The sequence below is a fragment of the Schistocerca serialis genome, chromosome 4 (genome assembly GCF_023864345.2).
Source record: "Schistocerca serialis cubense isolate TAMUIC-IGC-003099 chromosome 4, iqSchSeri2.2, whole genome shotgun sequence".
NCBI lineage: Eukaryota > Metazoa > Arthropoda > Insecta > Orthoptera > Acrididae > Schistocerca > Schistocerca serialis.
The window spans coordinates 48,692,430-48,705,017 of NC_064641.1; the positions used below are offsets into that span (position 1 = coordinate 48,692,430).

General features: G+C 42.3%; 1 protein-coding gene across 2 annotated transcripts in view; it reads left to right on the plus strand.

The window, feature by feature from the left end:
* The window catches only part of LOC126473782 (tuftelin-interacting protein 11), a 145,559-nt gene that overhangs the window by 97,393 nt on the left and 35,578 nt on the right, over positions 1-12,588 (plus strand). For both annotated transcript variants that reach the window (XM_050101050.1, XM_050101051.1), the window contains one exon: positions 10,797-11,038. In XM_050101050.1, the coding sequence (XP_049957007.1) occupies positions 10,797-11,038 (242 nt within the window). The remainder of the gene's footprint in view (positions 1-10,796; positions 11,039-12,588) is intronic.

Consider the following 12,588-nt stretch of genomic DNA (forward strand, 5'->3'; position numbering starts at 1 on the left):
TTCGCTGCATTTCAGGTGCACATATGGCATTATGCTATAATAAAGAACCAAGCATGAGTACTGGTACGCCAAGAAAATTTACATACGGATGTGCATTTTAAGCCGAATTATGCATTTTAGTATGGTTCGCGAAATCCCGACGCTCTTGAAGTATCCTTTGATGTATTGTTTCTTTTATGACATAGTGTAAGATCTTTTAATGTTTTACACGTACAAACATATGGGCTTCCTGCGTCGTCATAGCTGCGCAAGCACGGTGACGCCAGTTATCTGGCACTTTCTTGCAAGTGCTGTAACGAACCCATTTCCAACAGGTCGTGGGAAAAGGTTGCAAATGGTGGTTTGAAAAGAGTTACATTCAAAGCAGATTTCCTTTTACGCAAGATGAACTATGTGCGAGAATGTACGATGAATTTCTAAAATCACAAAGCGTTTGGCTCTCATTTAAAAATCAACTCTTTGAGGATGACCAATTAGAAGAATTTCGAGCCCAGATGATGAGACTTTTGCGCCGTTATTAAATATTTTACTGGCACATTTGTGTGATGTATCTTAAAGTGTAACACGCGCAAAAAAGATCAACATTATAAGTGGAAGCTTAGCTTCTCTTCCAACTTATTAATCTTCGAGACCAATATTATATGTGAATGCTATGTATATTAATTTAAGCCGTTAACTTTTCTTATTTGTGTATTTGCACTACTTAAGAGTGATCTTGCTATTGGCTGACTACATCACGTGTCCTATTGCTGTCATCAGCTGGCGAGATCACGTGAATGAGCTATGACTCTTACAAAAGTGCATCACATAATGGTTCAAATGGCTCTGAGCACTATGGGACTTAACTGCTGAAGTCATCAGTCCCCTAGAACTTAAAATTACTTAAACAAAATAACCTAAGGACATCACACACATCCATGCCCAAGGCAGGATTCGAACCTGCGACCTTAGCGGTTGCGCATCACAATCTCGATTTCAATGCTTCATAAAGTAACATGCATTGTTTGGTGGAATTCAAATTTATATCTTTGCAATATGAAAATATGCAGCGTACATGTTGCTGCACATCAAAGGTCTTTCAAAACGTGTTTTTCCCCCGGAGTTTCGTTTTGTAAAGTGCCGGGAAATTCTAAGTCGGTATATAATACCATAAACATTCAAATGTTTGATGACTTTTACAGAGGCGAGGAAGAGTATACTGTCACGTAACACGGAAAAAGTGTATTTTCACCTGGGAGAAAGTGTATTTTTCACCGGGAAATCCGGGATTTTTTTTTCCTTGTCCACGTATACACCCTGGATGTGGCCTTAGTATTTTGCAACCGTGACTTGTTAAAAATATAGTTTGGTAGTTTTCACACTTGTCAGCACCTGCTTTCTTTGGAATTGAAATTATTATATTCTTTTGGAGTCTGAGGGTATTTCTCTTGTCTCATACATCTCGCTCACCAGATGGAAGAGTTTTGTAATGGCTGGCTCTCTCAAGGCTATCCGTATTTCTAATGGAACGTTGTCTACTTCCAGGGCCTTTTACCGAGTTAGATTTTTCAGTGCTCTGTCAAATTCTTCACACAGTATATTTAAAAACAAAGATGATGTGACTTACCATATGAAAGCACTGGCAGGTCGATAGAAACACAAACACACACATACATACACACAAAATTCTAGCTTTCGCAACCAACGGTTGCTTCGTCAGGAAAGAGGGAAGGAGAGGGAAAGACGAAAGGATGTGGGTTTTAAGGGAGAGGGTAAGGAGTCATTCTAATGCTGGGAGCGGAAAGACTTAGCTTAGGGGGAGAAAAGGATGGGTATACTCTCGCGCGCGCGCTCGCGCGCACACACACACACACACACACACATAAATCCACACACACACAGACACAAGCAGACACATTCAAAGGCAAAGAGTTTGGGCAAAGATCTCTGCCCAAACTCTTTGCCTTTGAATGTGTCTGCTTGTGTCTGTGTATGTGTGGATTTATGTGTGTGTGTGTGTGTGTGTGTGTGTGTGTGCGCGAGTGTATACCCATCCTTTTTTCCCCTAAGGTAAGTCTTTCCGCTCCCAGGATTGGAATGACTCCTTACCCTCTCCCTTAAAACCCACATCCTTTCGTCTTTCCCTCTCCTTCCCTCTTTCCTGACGAAGCAACCGTTGGTTGCGAAAGCTAGAATTTTGTGTGTATGTATGTGTTTGTTTGTGTTTCTGTCGACCTGCCAGCGCTTTCGTATGGTAAGTCACATCATCTTTGTTTTTAAATATATTTTTCCCGCTTGGAATGTTTCCCTCTATTATATTCATCTCTTCACGCAGTATCATATCTCCCACCTCATCTTCATCTACATCCACTTTCATTTCCATAATATTGCCCTCAAGTGCATCTCCCTTGTATAGACCCTCTATATACTCCTTCCACCTTTCTGCTTTCCCTTCTTTGCTTTGGACTGGTTTTACATCTGAGCTCTTGATTTTGATACAGGTGATCTCTTTTCTCCAGAGGTCTCTTAAATTTTCCTGTAGGCAGCATCTATCTTATCCCTAGTGATATAAGCTTCTACATCCCTTCATTTGTCCTCTTAACTGTTTCCGCTTGGCCAGTTTGCGCTTCCTGTCACTCTCATTTTTGAGACGATAGTATTCCTTTTCACCTGCTTCATTTACTGCATTGTTATATTGTCTCCTTTCATCAATGAAATTCAATATCTCTTGTGTTACCCATGGTTTTTTTATTATCTCATCTTTTTACCTACTTCATCCTCCGCAGCTTCCACTATTTTTTCTCTCAAAGCTACCCATTCTTCTTCTACCATATTTCTTTCCCCTGTTCTTGTCAATTATTCCCTAACACTCCCTCAGGAATTCTCTACAACCTCTGGTTCTTACAATTTATCCATGTCCCATCTCCATAAATTCCTACCTTTTTGCAGTTTCTTCAACTTTACAGTTCATAATCAAGAAATTGTGGCCAGAGTCCACATCTGGCCCTGTAAATGTCTTACAATTTAAAACCTGGTTCCTAAATTTCTGTCTTATCATTATACAATCAATCTGAAACCTTCCAATGTCTCCAGGTCTCTTCCAAGTATACAATCTTCTTTCATGGTTTTTAAACCAAGTGTTAGTGATGATTAAGTCATGCTCTATGCAAAATTCTACCAGGGGGCTTCCTCTTCTATTCCTTACCCCCAGTCCATGTTCACCTACTATTTTTCCTTCTCTTTCCTTTTCCTACTATCGAATTCCAATCCCCCATGACTGTTAAATTTTCATCTCTCTTAACCATCTGAATAATTTCTTTTATCTCATTGTACATGTCTTCAATCTCTTCATCATTTGCGGGGCTAGTTGGCATATAAACATATATAATAGATGTGGGCTTCGTGTCTATCTTGGCTACAATAATGCTGTTCGTAGAAGCTTATCAAATTCCTATTTTTTTTTTATTCATTATTAAACCTACTCCTGCATTACCCTTATTTGATTTTGCATTTATGATCCCACATTCACTTGACCAGAAGTCCTGTTCCTCCTGCAACCAAACTTCACTATACTCTGGTCATCACAAAAATAAACCTGATGTAAACATTACGCCATGTATCCTTCCGCATTTTCTTGAATCTGATTGGATTTCGTTTTATGTGGAGCGGAGCCAAACTGTGATCAGTACAGTCAAGTACGATCATAATGTGTTTTATGCCGTGTTACACGCACATAGACTAAGCGACAATGCGGGACAACAGCTTTATCGGTGCATTAAACTTTGACAGCACTGGCCAACCAGCAGTCCAACTAACTTGCAATGGTGTGAGTAGTTGCAGTTCAGACATAAAAAAAGATGAGATATATAGGGAAACATTCCACGCGGGAAAAATATATTTAAAAACAAAGATGATGTGACTTACCATACGAAAGTGCTGGCAGGTCGATAGAAACACAAACAAACACGTACATACACACAAAATTCTAGCTTTCGCAACCAATGGTTGCTTCGTCAGGAAAGAGGGAAGGAGAGGGAAAGACGAAAGGATGTGGGTTTTAAGGGAGAGGGTAAGGACTCATTCCAATCCCGGGAGCGGAAAGACTTACCTTAGGGGGAAAAAGGACAGGTATACACTCGCGCGCGCGCACACACACACACACACACACACACACACACACACACACACACACATATCCATCCGCACATACACAGACACAAGCAGACATTTGTAAAGGCAAAGAGTTTGGGCAGAGATATCAGTCGAGGCGGAAGTAAAGAGGCGAAGATGTTGTTGAAAGACAGGTGAGGTACGAGCAGCGGCAACTTGAAATTAGCGGAGGTTGAGGCCAGGCGGATAACGAGAAGAGAGGATATACTGAAGGGCAAGTTCCGATTTCTGGAGTTCTGACAGGTTGGTGTTAGTGGGAAGTATCCAGATAACCTGGACGGTGTAACACTGTGCCAAGATGTGCTAGCCGTGCACCAAGGCATGTTTAGCCACAGGGTGATCCTCATTACCAACAAACACTGTCTGCCTGTGTCCATTCATGCGAATGGACAGTTTGTTGCTGGTCATTCCCACATAGAAAGCTTCACAGTGTAGGCACCTCAGTTGGTAAATCACGTGGGTGCTTTCACACGTGGCTCTGCCTTTGATCGTGTACACCTTCCGGGTTACAGGACTGGAGTAGGCGGTGGTGGGAGGGTGCATTGGACAGGTTTTACACCGGGGGCGGTTACAAGGGTAGGAGCCAGAGGGTAAGGAAGGTGGTTTGGGGATTTCATAGGGATGAACTAAGAGGCTACGAAGGTTAGGTGGACGGCGGAAAGACACTCTTGGTGGAGTGGGGAGGATTTCATGAAGGATGGATCTCATTTCAGGGCAGGATTTGAGGAAGTCGTATCCCTGCTGGAGAGCCACATTCAGAGTCTGATCCAGTCCCTGAAAGTATCCTGTCACAAGTGGGGCACTTTTGTGGTTCTTCTGTGGAAGGTTCTGGGTTTGAGAGGATGAGGAAGTGGCTCTGGTTATTTGCTTCTGTACCAGGTCGGGAGGGTAGTTGCGGGATGCGAAAGCTGTTGTCAGGTTGTTGGTGTAATGCTTCAGGGATTCCGGACTGGAGCAGATTCGTTTGCCACGAAGACCTAGGCTGTAGGGAAGGGACCGTTTGATGTGGAATGGGTGGCAGCTGTCGTAATGGAGGTACTGTTGCTTGTTGGTGGGTTGGATGTGGACGGACATGTGAAGCTGGCCATTGGACAGGTGGAGATCAACATCAAGGAAAGTGGCATGGGATTTGGAGTAGGACCAGGTGAATCTGATGGAACCAAAGGAGTTGAGGTTGGAGAGGAAATTCTGGAGTTCTTCTTCACTGTGAGTCCAGATCATGAAGATGTCATCAATAAATCTGTACCAAACTTTCGGTTGGCAGGCCTGGGTAACCAAGAAGGCTTCCTCTAAGCAACCCATGAATAGGTTAAACTCCAGCACTGCCACGCACTTCTTAAGTGACGAGATGGAAAGCATAAAATGCCTTCATTCTTACCTTACATAGTATTCCAATTACAAACAAGAGTGAATGAAAATTCCTAACTTACACACAGGGTAATTCTTCTGAGCAAGCTGTGTGTGATGCAAAGGCGTACTGCATGGATTTCACTGTACTGTTGAGTACTGAAGCCAATGAAGGTATTAATTACAGTTGGTCATCAGGTAATATCTTAGCTCCTTCATTATCCAAGTTCGAGAAATATGTTTCAGTTGTGGAACTGTCATCTGCTATGTTGATAACGAGTCGGCCAACAACAGAATCCATGAAAACAACCGGGCACCACATTGTCGCCTCGTCTTTTATGACGTGCTGCGCTGTATCCCTCCAGTCTTCGGCAGTGACATGTGAAAAAGCTGCATGCGTTAGTTCCAGAACATCTGGGAGCTTAATAGTCTTGATATTTCTTGTGACAAATTCCTTAACTTGGCTCCAGATCTGTTCTGTTGGATTCATATTGTAATGGTACACTGGCAAATGTAAAATTGGAACATTTGTATGGTGTGCTCAATGATGTGGAAATGATTGTTTTCCATGTTTCTGTGACACTTACTACATCTGTGACATAAAACGACGGACCTAGTCCAAATAAAGAGTATTTGGTTTTTCATTTTTGCCTTAAAAATTAAGTAGTTGTGTTTTATTAATTTAGCTAACCTTTGTTAACAGTCCTTCATAAAAAATCGATAATTAAGAATTTATATTTGGAATGAAAACAGGAATTTTGTGTGCATAATGTAATTAAAAAGAAGAATGACATACATTATTCATAAAAATAATGATGAAACAGTCGGAACTCAACTGTACCGAGACTGTGACTGTACACAATTTTTGAAATAAAAACTACATGTCTAAAGTATGATTAAGAAATACGTTGATGTGTGTTAATACATTTGAATATCTTGAAGTTTCATTTAACGTAACTTAGTAGTTATACACTCCTGGAAATTGAAATAAGAACACCGTGAACTCATTGTCCCAGGAAGGGGAAACTTTATTGACACATTCCTGGGGTCAGATACATCACATGATCACACTGACAGAACCACAGGCACATAGACACAGGCAACAGAGCATGCACAATGTCGGCACTAGTACAGTGTATATCCACCTTTCGCAGCAATGCAGGCTGCTATTCTCCAATGGAGACGATCGTAGAGATGCTGGATGTAGTCCTGTGGAACGGCTTGCCATGCCATTTCCACCTGGCGCCTCAGTTGGACCAGCGTTCGTGCTGGACGTGCAGACCGCGTGAGACGACGCTTCATCCAGTCCCAAACGTGCTCAATGGGGGACAGATCCGGAGATCTTGCTGGCCAGGGTAGTTGACTTACACCTTCTAGAGCACGTTGGGTGGCACGGGATACATGCGGACGTGCATTGTCCTGTTGGAACAGCAAGTTCCCTTTCCGGTCTAGGAATGGTAGAACGATGGGTTCGATGACGGTTTGGATGTACCGTGCACTATTCAGTGTCCCCTCGACGATCACCAGTGGTGTACGGCCAGTGTAGGAGATCGCTCCCCACACCATGATGCCGGGTGTTGGCCCTGTGTGCCTCGGTCGTATGCAGTCCTGATTGTGGCGCTCACCTGCACGGCGCCAAACATGCATACGACCATCATTGGCACCAAGGCAGAAGCGACTCTCATCGCTGAAGACGACACGTCTCCATTCGTCCCTCCATTCACGCCTGTCGCGACACCACTGGAGGCGGGCTGCACGATGTTGGGGCGTGAGCGGAAGACGGCCTAACGGTGTGCGGGACCGTAGCCCAGCTTCAAGGAGACGGTTGCGAATGGTCCTCGCCGATACCCCAGGAGCAACAGTGTCCCTAATTTGCTGGGAAGTGGCGGTGTGGTCCCCTACGGCACTGCGTAGGATCCTACGGTCTTGGCGTGCATCCGTGCGTCGCTGCGGCCCGGTCCCAGGTCGACGGGCACGTGCACCTTCCGCCGACCACTGGCGACAACATCGATGTACTGTGGAGACCTCACGCCCCACGTGTTGAGCAATTCGGCGGTACGTCCACCCGGCCTCCCGCATGCCCACTATACGCCCTCGCTCAAAGTCCGTCAACTGCACATACGGTTCACGTCCACGCTGTCGCGGCATGCTACCAGTGTTAAAGACTGCGATGGAGCTCCGTATGCCACAGCAAACTGGCTGACACTGACGGCGGCGGTGCACAAATGCTGCGCAGCTAGCGCCATTCGACGGCCAACACCGCGGTTCCTGGTGTGTCCGCTGTGCCGTGCGTGTGATCATTGCTCGTACAGCCCTCTCGCAGTGTCCGGAGCAAGTATGGTGGGTCTGACACACCATTGTCAATGTGTTCTTTTTTCCATTTCCAGGAGTGTATATTGCATACATAGTAGGACCTACTTCCAAGAGTGTAACAACACCATTGTACGTGTGCTACGGCTTCTGACCAATCATTGTGTTTGTGGTTATTTACATCGGGTTTATTCTTATGATGAACAGAGTATAATTTCCACTATATCTAACTTTAATCTATATGTTTCCCTTTTTAAATTTTCTAAGCATGATTAAGGGACTTGACATACCACACTCCGATCCATAGAATGCCAGTTTTTTTCTCCTGATAATGAAGTCCTCTTGAGTAGTTGCTGCAAGATCCAAATAGGGGACTATTTTACCTCCGAATTATTTTACCCAAGAGGATGCCATCATCATTTAACAATACAGTAAAGCTGCATGCCATCGGGAAAAATTGGGGCTGTAGTTTCCCCTTGCTTTCAGCCGTCCGTAGTACCAGCACAGCGATGCTGTTCTGATTGATGTTACAAGGACAGTTCAATCAATCATCCAGACTGTTGCCTCTGCTGTTACTGAAAAGGCTGCGGCCCCTCTTCAGGAACCACACATTTGTGCACTCTCTCAATAGATTCCCTTCCATTGTGGTTGCACCTACAGTATGGCTATCTGTATCACTGAGGCATGCAAGCATCCCCACCAACAGCAAGGTCCATGGTTCAGCAAACAGTTAAGGTTCTAAAACCTGTCATGTTTCACTAAACATAATTTCCCAAAGAGCATCAAACCAGACTTTACAGCAGTTAACAAAACTCTGTACATTTACAGTAAAAAAAGAATCCGCCTACCAGAGCTAATGAACTCATTGCATTCATTCTCAAAAAAATTGCAAGGTGATGAGCCTTGTCTTTTAAGGAAACCAGAAATAACAAGGCAATAACACTACCAATCAAGACAGCTGCTTGAAATCAGAATACAGCCAGTAACCTGTACCAACATGTGCTCATACGTGGCACAAAGTATGTTCCATAAACAGTTTATGGCTTAATGTTAAGTTGAACGCAGGCTGGACTAACACTTCCAACAAAAACAGCATTTTGTCCCCACTAGAATTCCAACCCGAGGTACAGTAAGTTGAAATCACCAGCATCAATAAAACCTAATTTCACTGGTCTGTAGAAATATACTCCTAGGTGGAATCCAGTGAATGCTCACTGTTGATTGAACAGCAGAATGAATACTCAGAGCACAGCCTTGGAACAGTGTGGTGTTTGCACCTTGTGCCACTATCATTAGGCCAACACAATCGCCAGCTGCTCTCCCTCTCTCCGGCATATGCTGCAGTCAGCACTCGGCCAAGACTCCACTGGCCTGGTTGTACATGGATAATGCACATGATCCCAACACGAGTAAAACTGCAAGCCTATGCTCCGATCATGTCAGAAGCCTAACACCGTCTCCCGGTTTCGCGCTTGTGCCTTGCTTAACATCCTACCTTCAGCCGCAGTGTGTGCCTTCTTTCCCAGAGTGGGAAAGAATATTTTTGCACCAGAGCTTGACCATGGAGAAGGAGTGATAGGTACACACCAGTTGTTGATTCCTTCGGACTCCCGAAGTACACACTTTTCATGATTTCCAGTGTGTCACTCCAATTCTGCAGGCAACTAGGACTTTTCACAGGGCACAGAAATCATTTACGTCAGGACTGGTGCACCCATGATGATTTACAGTTCCTATGTGATGCTAGCTTGTTAAATTGTGTTCAGAAGTGTGTGTGTAGCGTTATAACAGTGACTGTTGTGCAAATTCCCAGATTCAAAATGTTTTTTATTGTGAGGAGAATGGCATTTTGTAAACATTGATGGTTCATCTTTCTGGCTGTGTGTGGGAACTGCATAGATAGACATAAACCAATTTCTGAATCCATTCTGTCATTAGAAATATTTTGTGAAGATGTTGTTGGATAGCTCTTAGGAATGTTAAGAACTACATTACTCAGTGCACACCTGTACTAGTTACTTTATATTTGTCTGTTGATTTCGGTCCATTTCAGACCTTCCATATGTCATGTGTATCAAAAGAGAATGAGCTGTACAATGTATACAATGACTGCAGGTAGTGCCTCATGAAAGATATTTATACCTACATTTTACATGTGTTATGTGCAGACTGTTACATAATTATAAAAATGTACTTGCAAAACTTACTCAATTGTGCATCCCATAATTGCAATGTCTACTCATCCTGAAATGTATTAACAACATGTTTTATACCCAACATATCCCCTGCCTTATAGTGTAAACACTGAAGTGCTAGTTAGCAAAAGTTGCTGCTCTTGTTCAAATATATTGAAATTCGCTCACTGTCTAATTACAACATGGTATTGTTAAGCCATTACAAAAATGCCACTATGAATTAAACAGTGCAATTACGAAGAGGATACAGTCAGTTCCCTCTAATTGTATTAGGTTAAGCTTTAATTACATTGACACACTCCGTGCATAATACATGTACAATATGTGGACAAATAATCTTTCATGAGGTGCTAGCTGCAGTCATTTTACACTGAGATGACATTCGCAATTATGGATTGCTATAAAAACAGCGTGGCTCAGTATTTCTGCAGGGGACTTCCAATGACTTGTTGAGTCCATGCCATGTTGAGTTGTTGTGCTACGCCAGGCAAAAGAATGTTCGGTATGAGATTAGGAGGTATACCACAAATTTTATAACCTGAGTGTGTAGTTTGTTTTCTGTTGATATACATGACCTGCGGATATAATGAAATGAACCAAAATCTGTAGTCAAAAACAAAATGGCTAGTACATCTGCGTATTCTATCACTGTGTACTATTGTGAATATTGTAGATAACCTCAATAACAAATTTACAAGCTTTACTTTTATTTCACAAGTTTTACATAATCCTGTATGGTTGTATAGTTAGTCTTTTGTTGTTAATTGTGAAGAATTTTATTTATTGGTATTTCAGGACCGATATTATGAAGAGTATCGTATGTATGAGTTGGAGAAGCTGGCATGTGGCTTGGTTGCACCCTTGATCCATGAGAAGCTGAAATCGTGGAAAGCTTTAGAAAATCCAGCAGAACCAATACGTCTTTTCCAAACCTGGAAGGATATATTGGAAGTTGGACATCCGCCTGGGACAGAAAATGGCCCTTATCAGCAGTTGGTTTGGGAAGCATGGATGCCAGTCATTAGAACCGTTATTAGGTAAACTAGATGAATTTATTAATATTACTGGTGGAGAAAGATCAACTTCTCCCAGATGCTGTTGTGCCTTCTGCTTGGTTTTACTGGTTTCATCCATTGAGGATAATGTACCAAGTATTTGAGTGCAGATATATCATGTGTTAAAATTTGTTTTGATTTTGATAATTTTTAGCATCATTTGAAATTTTGTTAACTTTAATCCTTACTGCTTTCTTTTCTATAGGTAAATATGTATTCTGATTTCCAGAATTTATAAGATTTGCACCTTGTAGGACTAATGCAAACTGCGAAAATAATGACAACTTGCAGCATGGACCATAAAGGATTATAGGTCTCCCAGGAAATCTTAAATGCATAGGAAATGTAGCAGCCACAGTCTGTGTCAGAATATGTTTGTTGTAAGACAACATTGTGTCCCCTCTTGTATGTATACAAGGATCTAGAGAGTTGGGACTCAATATGATGGTGGAACTCAGATAGAATATCCGAGGTGAAATGTATGGTGCTGCCAATAGACACACACAAATCTGCAAGAGAGACACTTCTAGCTTTTGGAACTAATAGTGCCTTTGTTGAAGAGAGGAGAGGGATAGGTTTAGGGAAGGTTAAAAAGGAAGGGCAGGTCACTCTGGCCATAGGATGAGAGAGTGCCCCACCTGTAATGAAGACGAGGCTAAGTGAAGGTACCTGTATGGTGTAGGGACTAAAGGGTTTTTTGTGTGATACTAGGAAATTCAAGAATTTCACATGATTCAATACGTTCTTGGTGCTGCCAAACTAATATGTACAAATTTAATTAAACCAAGAGGAATGGTACACGCCTAGCACAACCTCGAAATTGCTACCTGCAGGGTGTATATGGCCAGGACAACCGGGAAATCCAGGAAAAACCAGGGAATTTTTCCTCCGGGAGAAATAAGAGAAAAAACCCAGGATTTTTTTTAGAATTCGGGTGATTTTTCATTGTGTTAGTTTGCAGTTAAATTTTTGTGATTTTGACTGGTAAAAACTGATACTCTGACAAAGAATTTTACTTTAGCTCACTTCAGAATAATATTGCAACAGTAAAAAAGAAACAATAGGATAACACCAAAATACAGCTTTAGTTGCAAAGAAAATGTGGCACTTCCAATAACACACAGTGCACACACAAGTATCTGTGTGTCAAAGACTGTGGAATACTTCGTAACAACAAACGGCTTTCAATGTTTCCCGTGGACCTCACTTTGATGAGTGTGAGGTCACAACTATTTACATTTCAACCAGGTTGTGGGAAAATGTTGCCAGTAGTGCTTTGAGGAGCGTTGCTTTCAAAGTAATTTTCCTTGTATGCAAGATGAGTTATGTTGGGAGTGAGAATGTGTGATGAATTTATTAAATCATGGAGCTTTAGACTCTCATTCAAAACTTAACAATGAGGACCAGTCACTTTAAAAAAATTGGGCCTAGACGACCAGCCATTTATACCATTATTGAAAATTTTACTGGCACAATTGTGTTTGGTATATCTTAAAGGGTAAAATGATAAAAAGACCAAGTTTCAAGGCAAA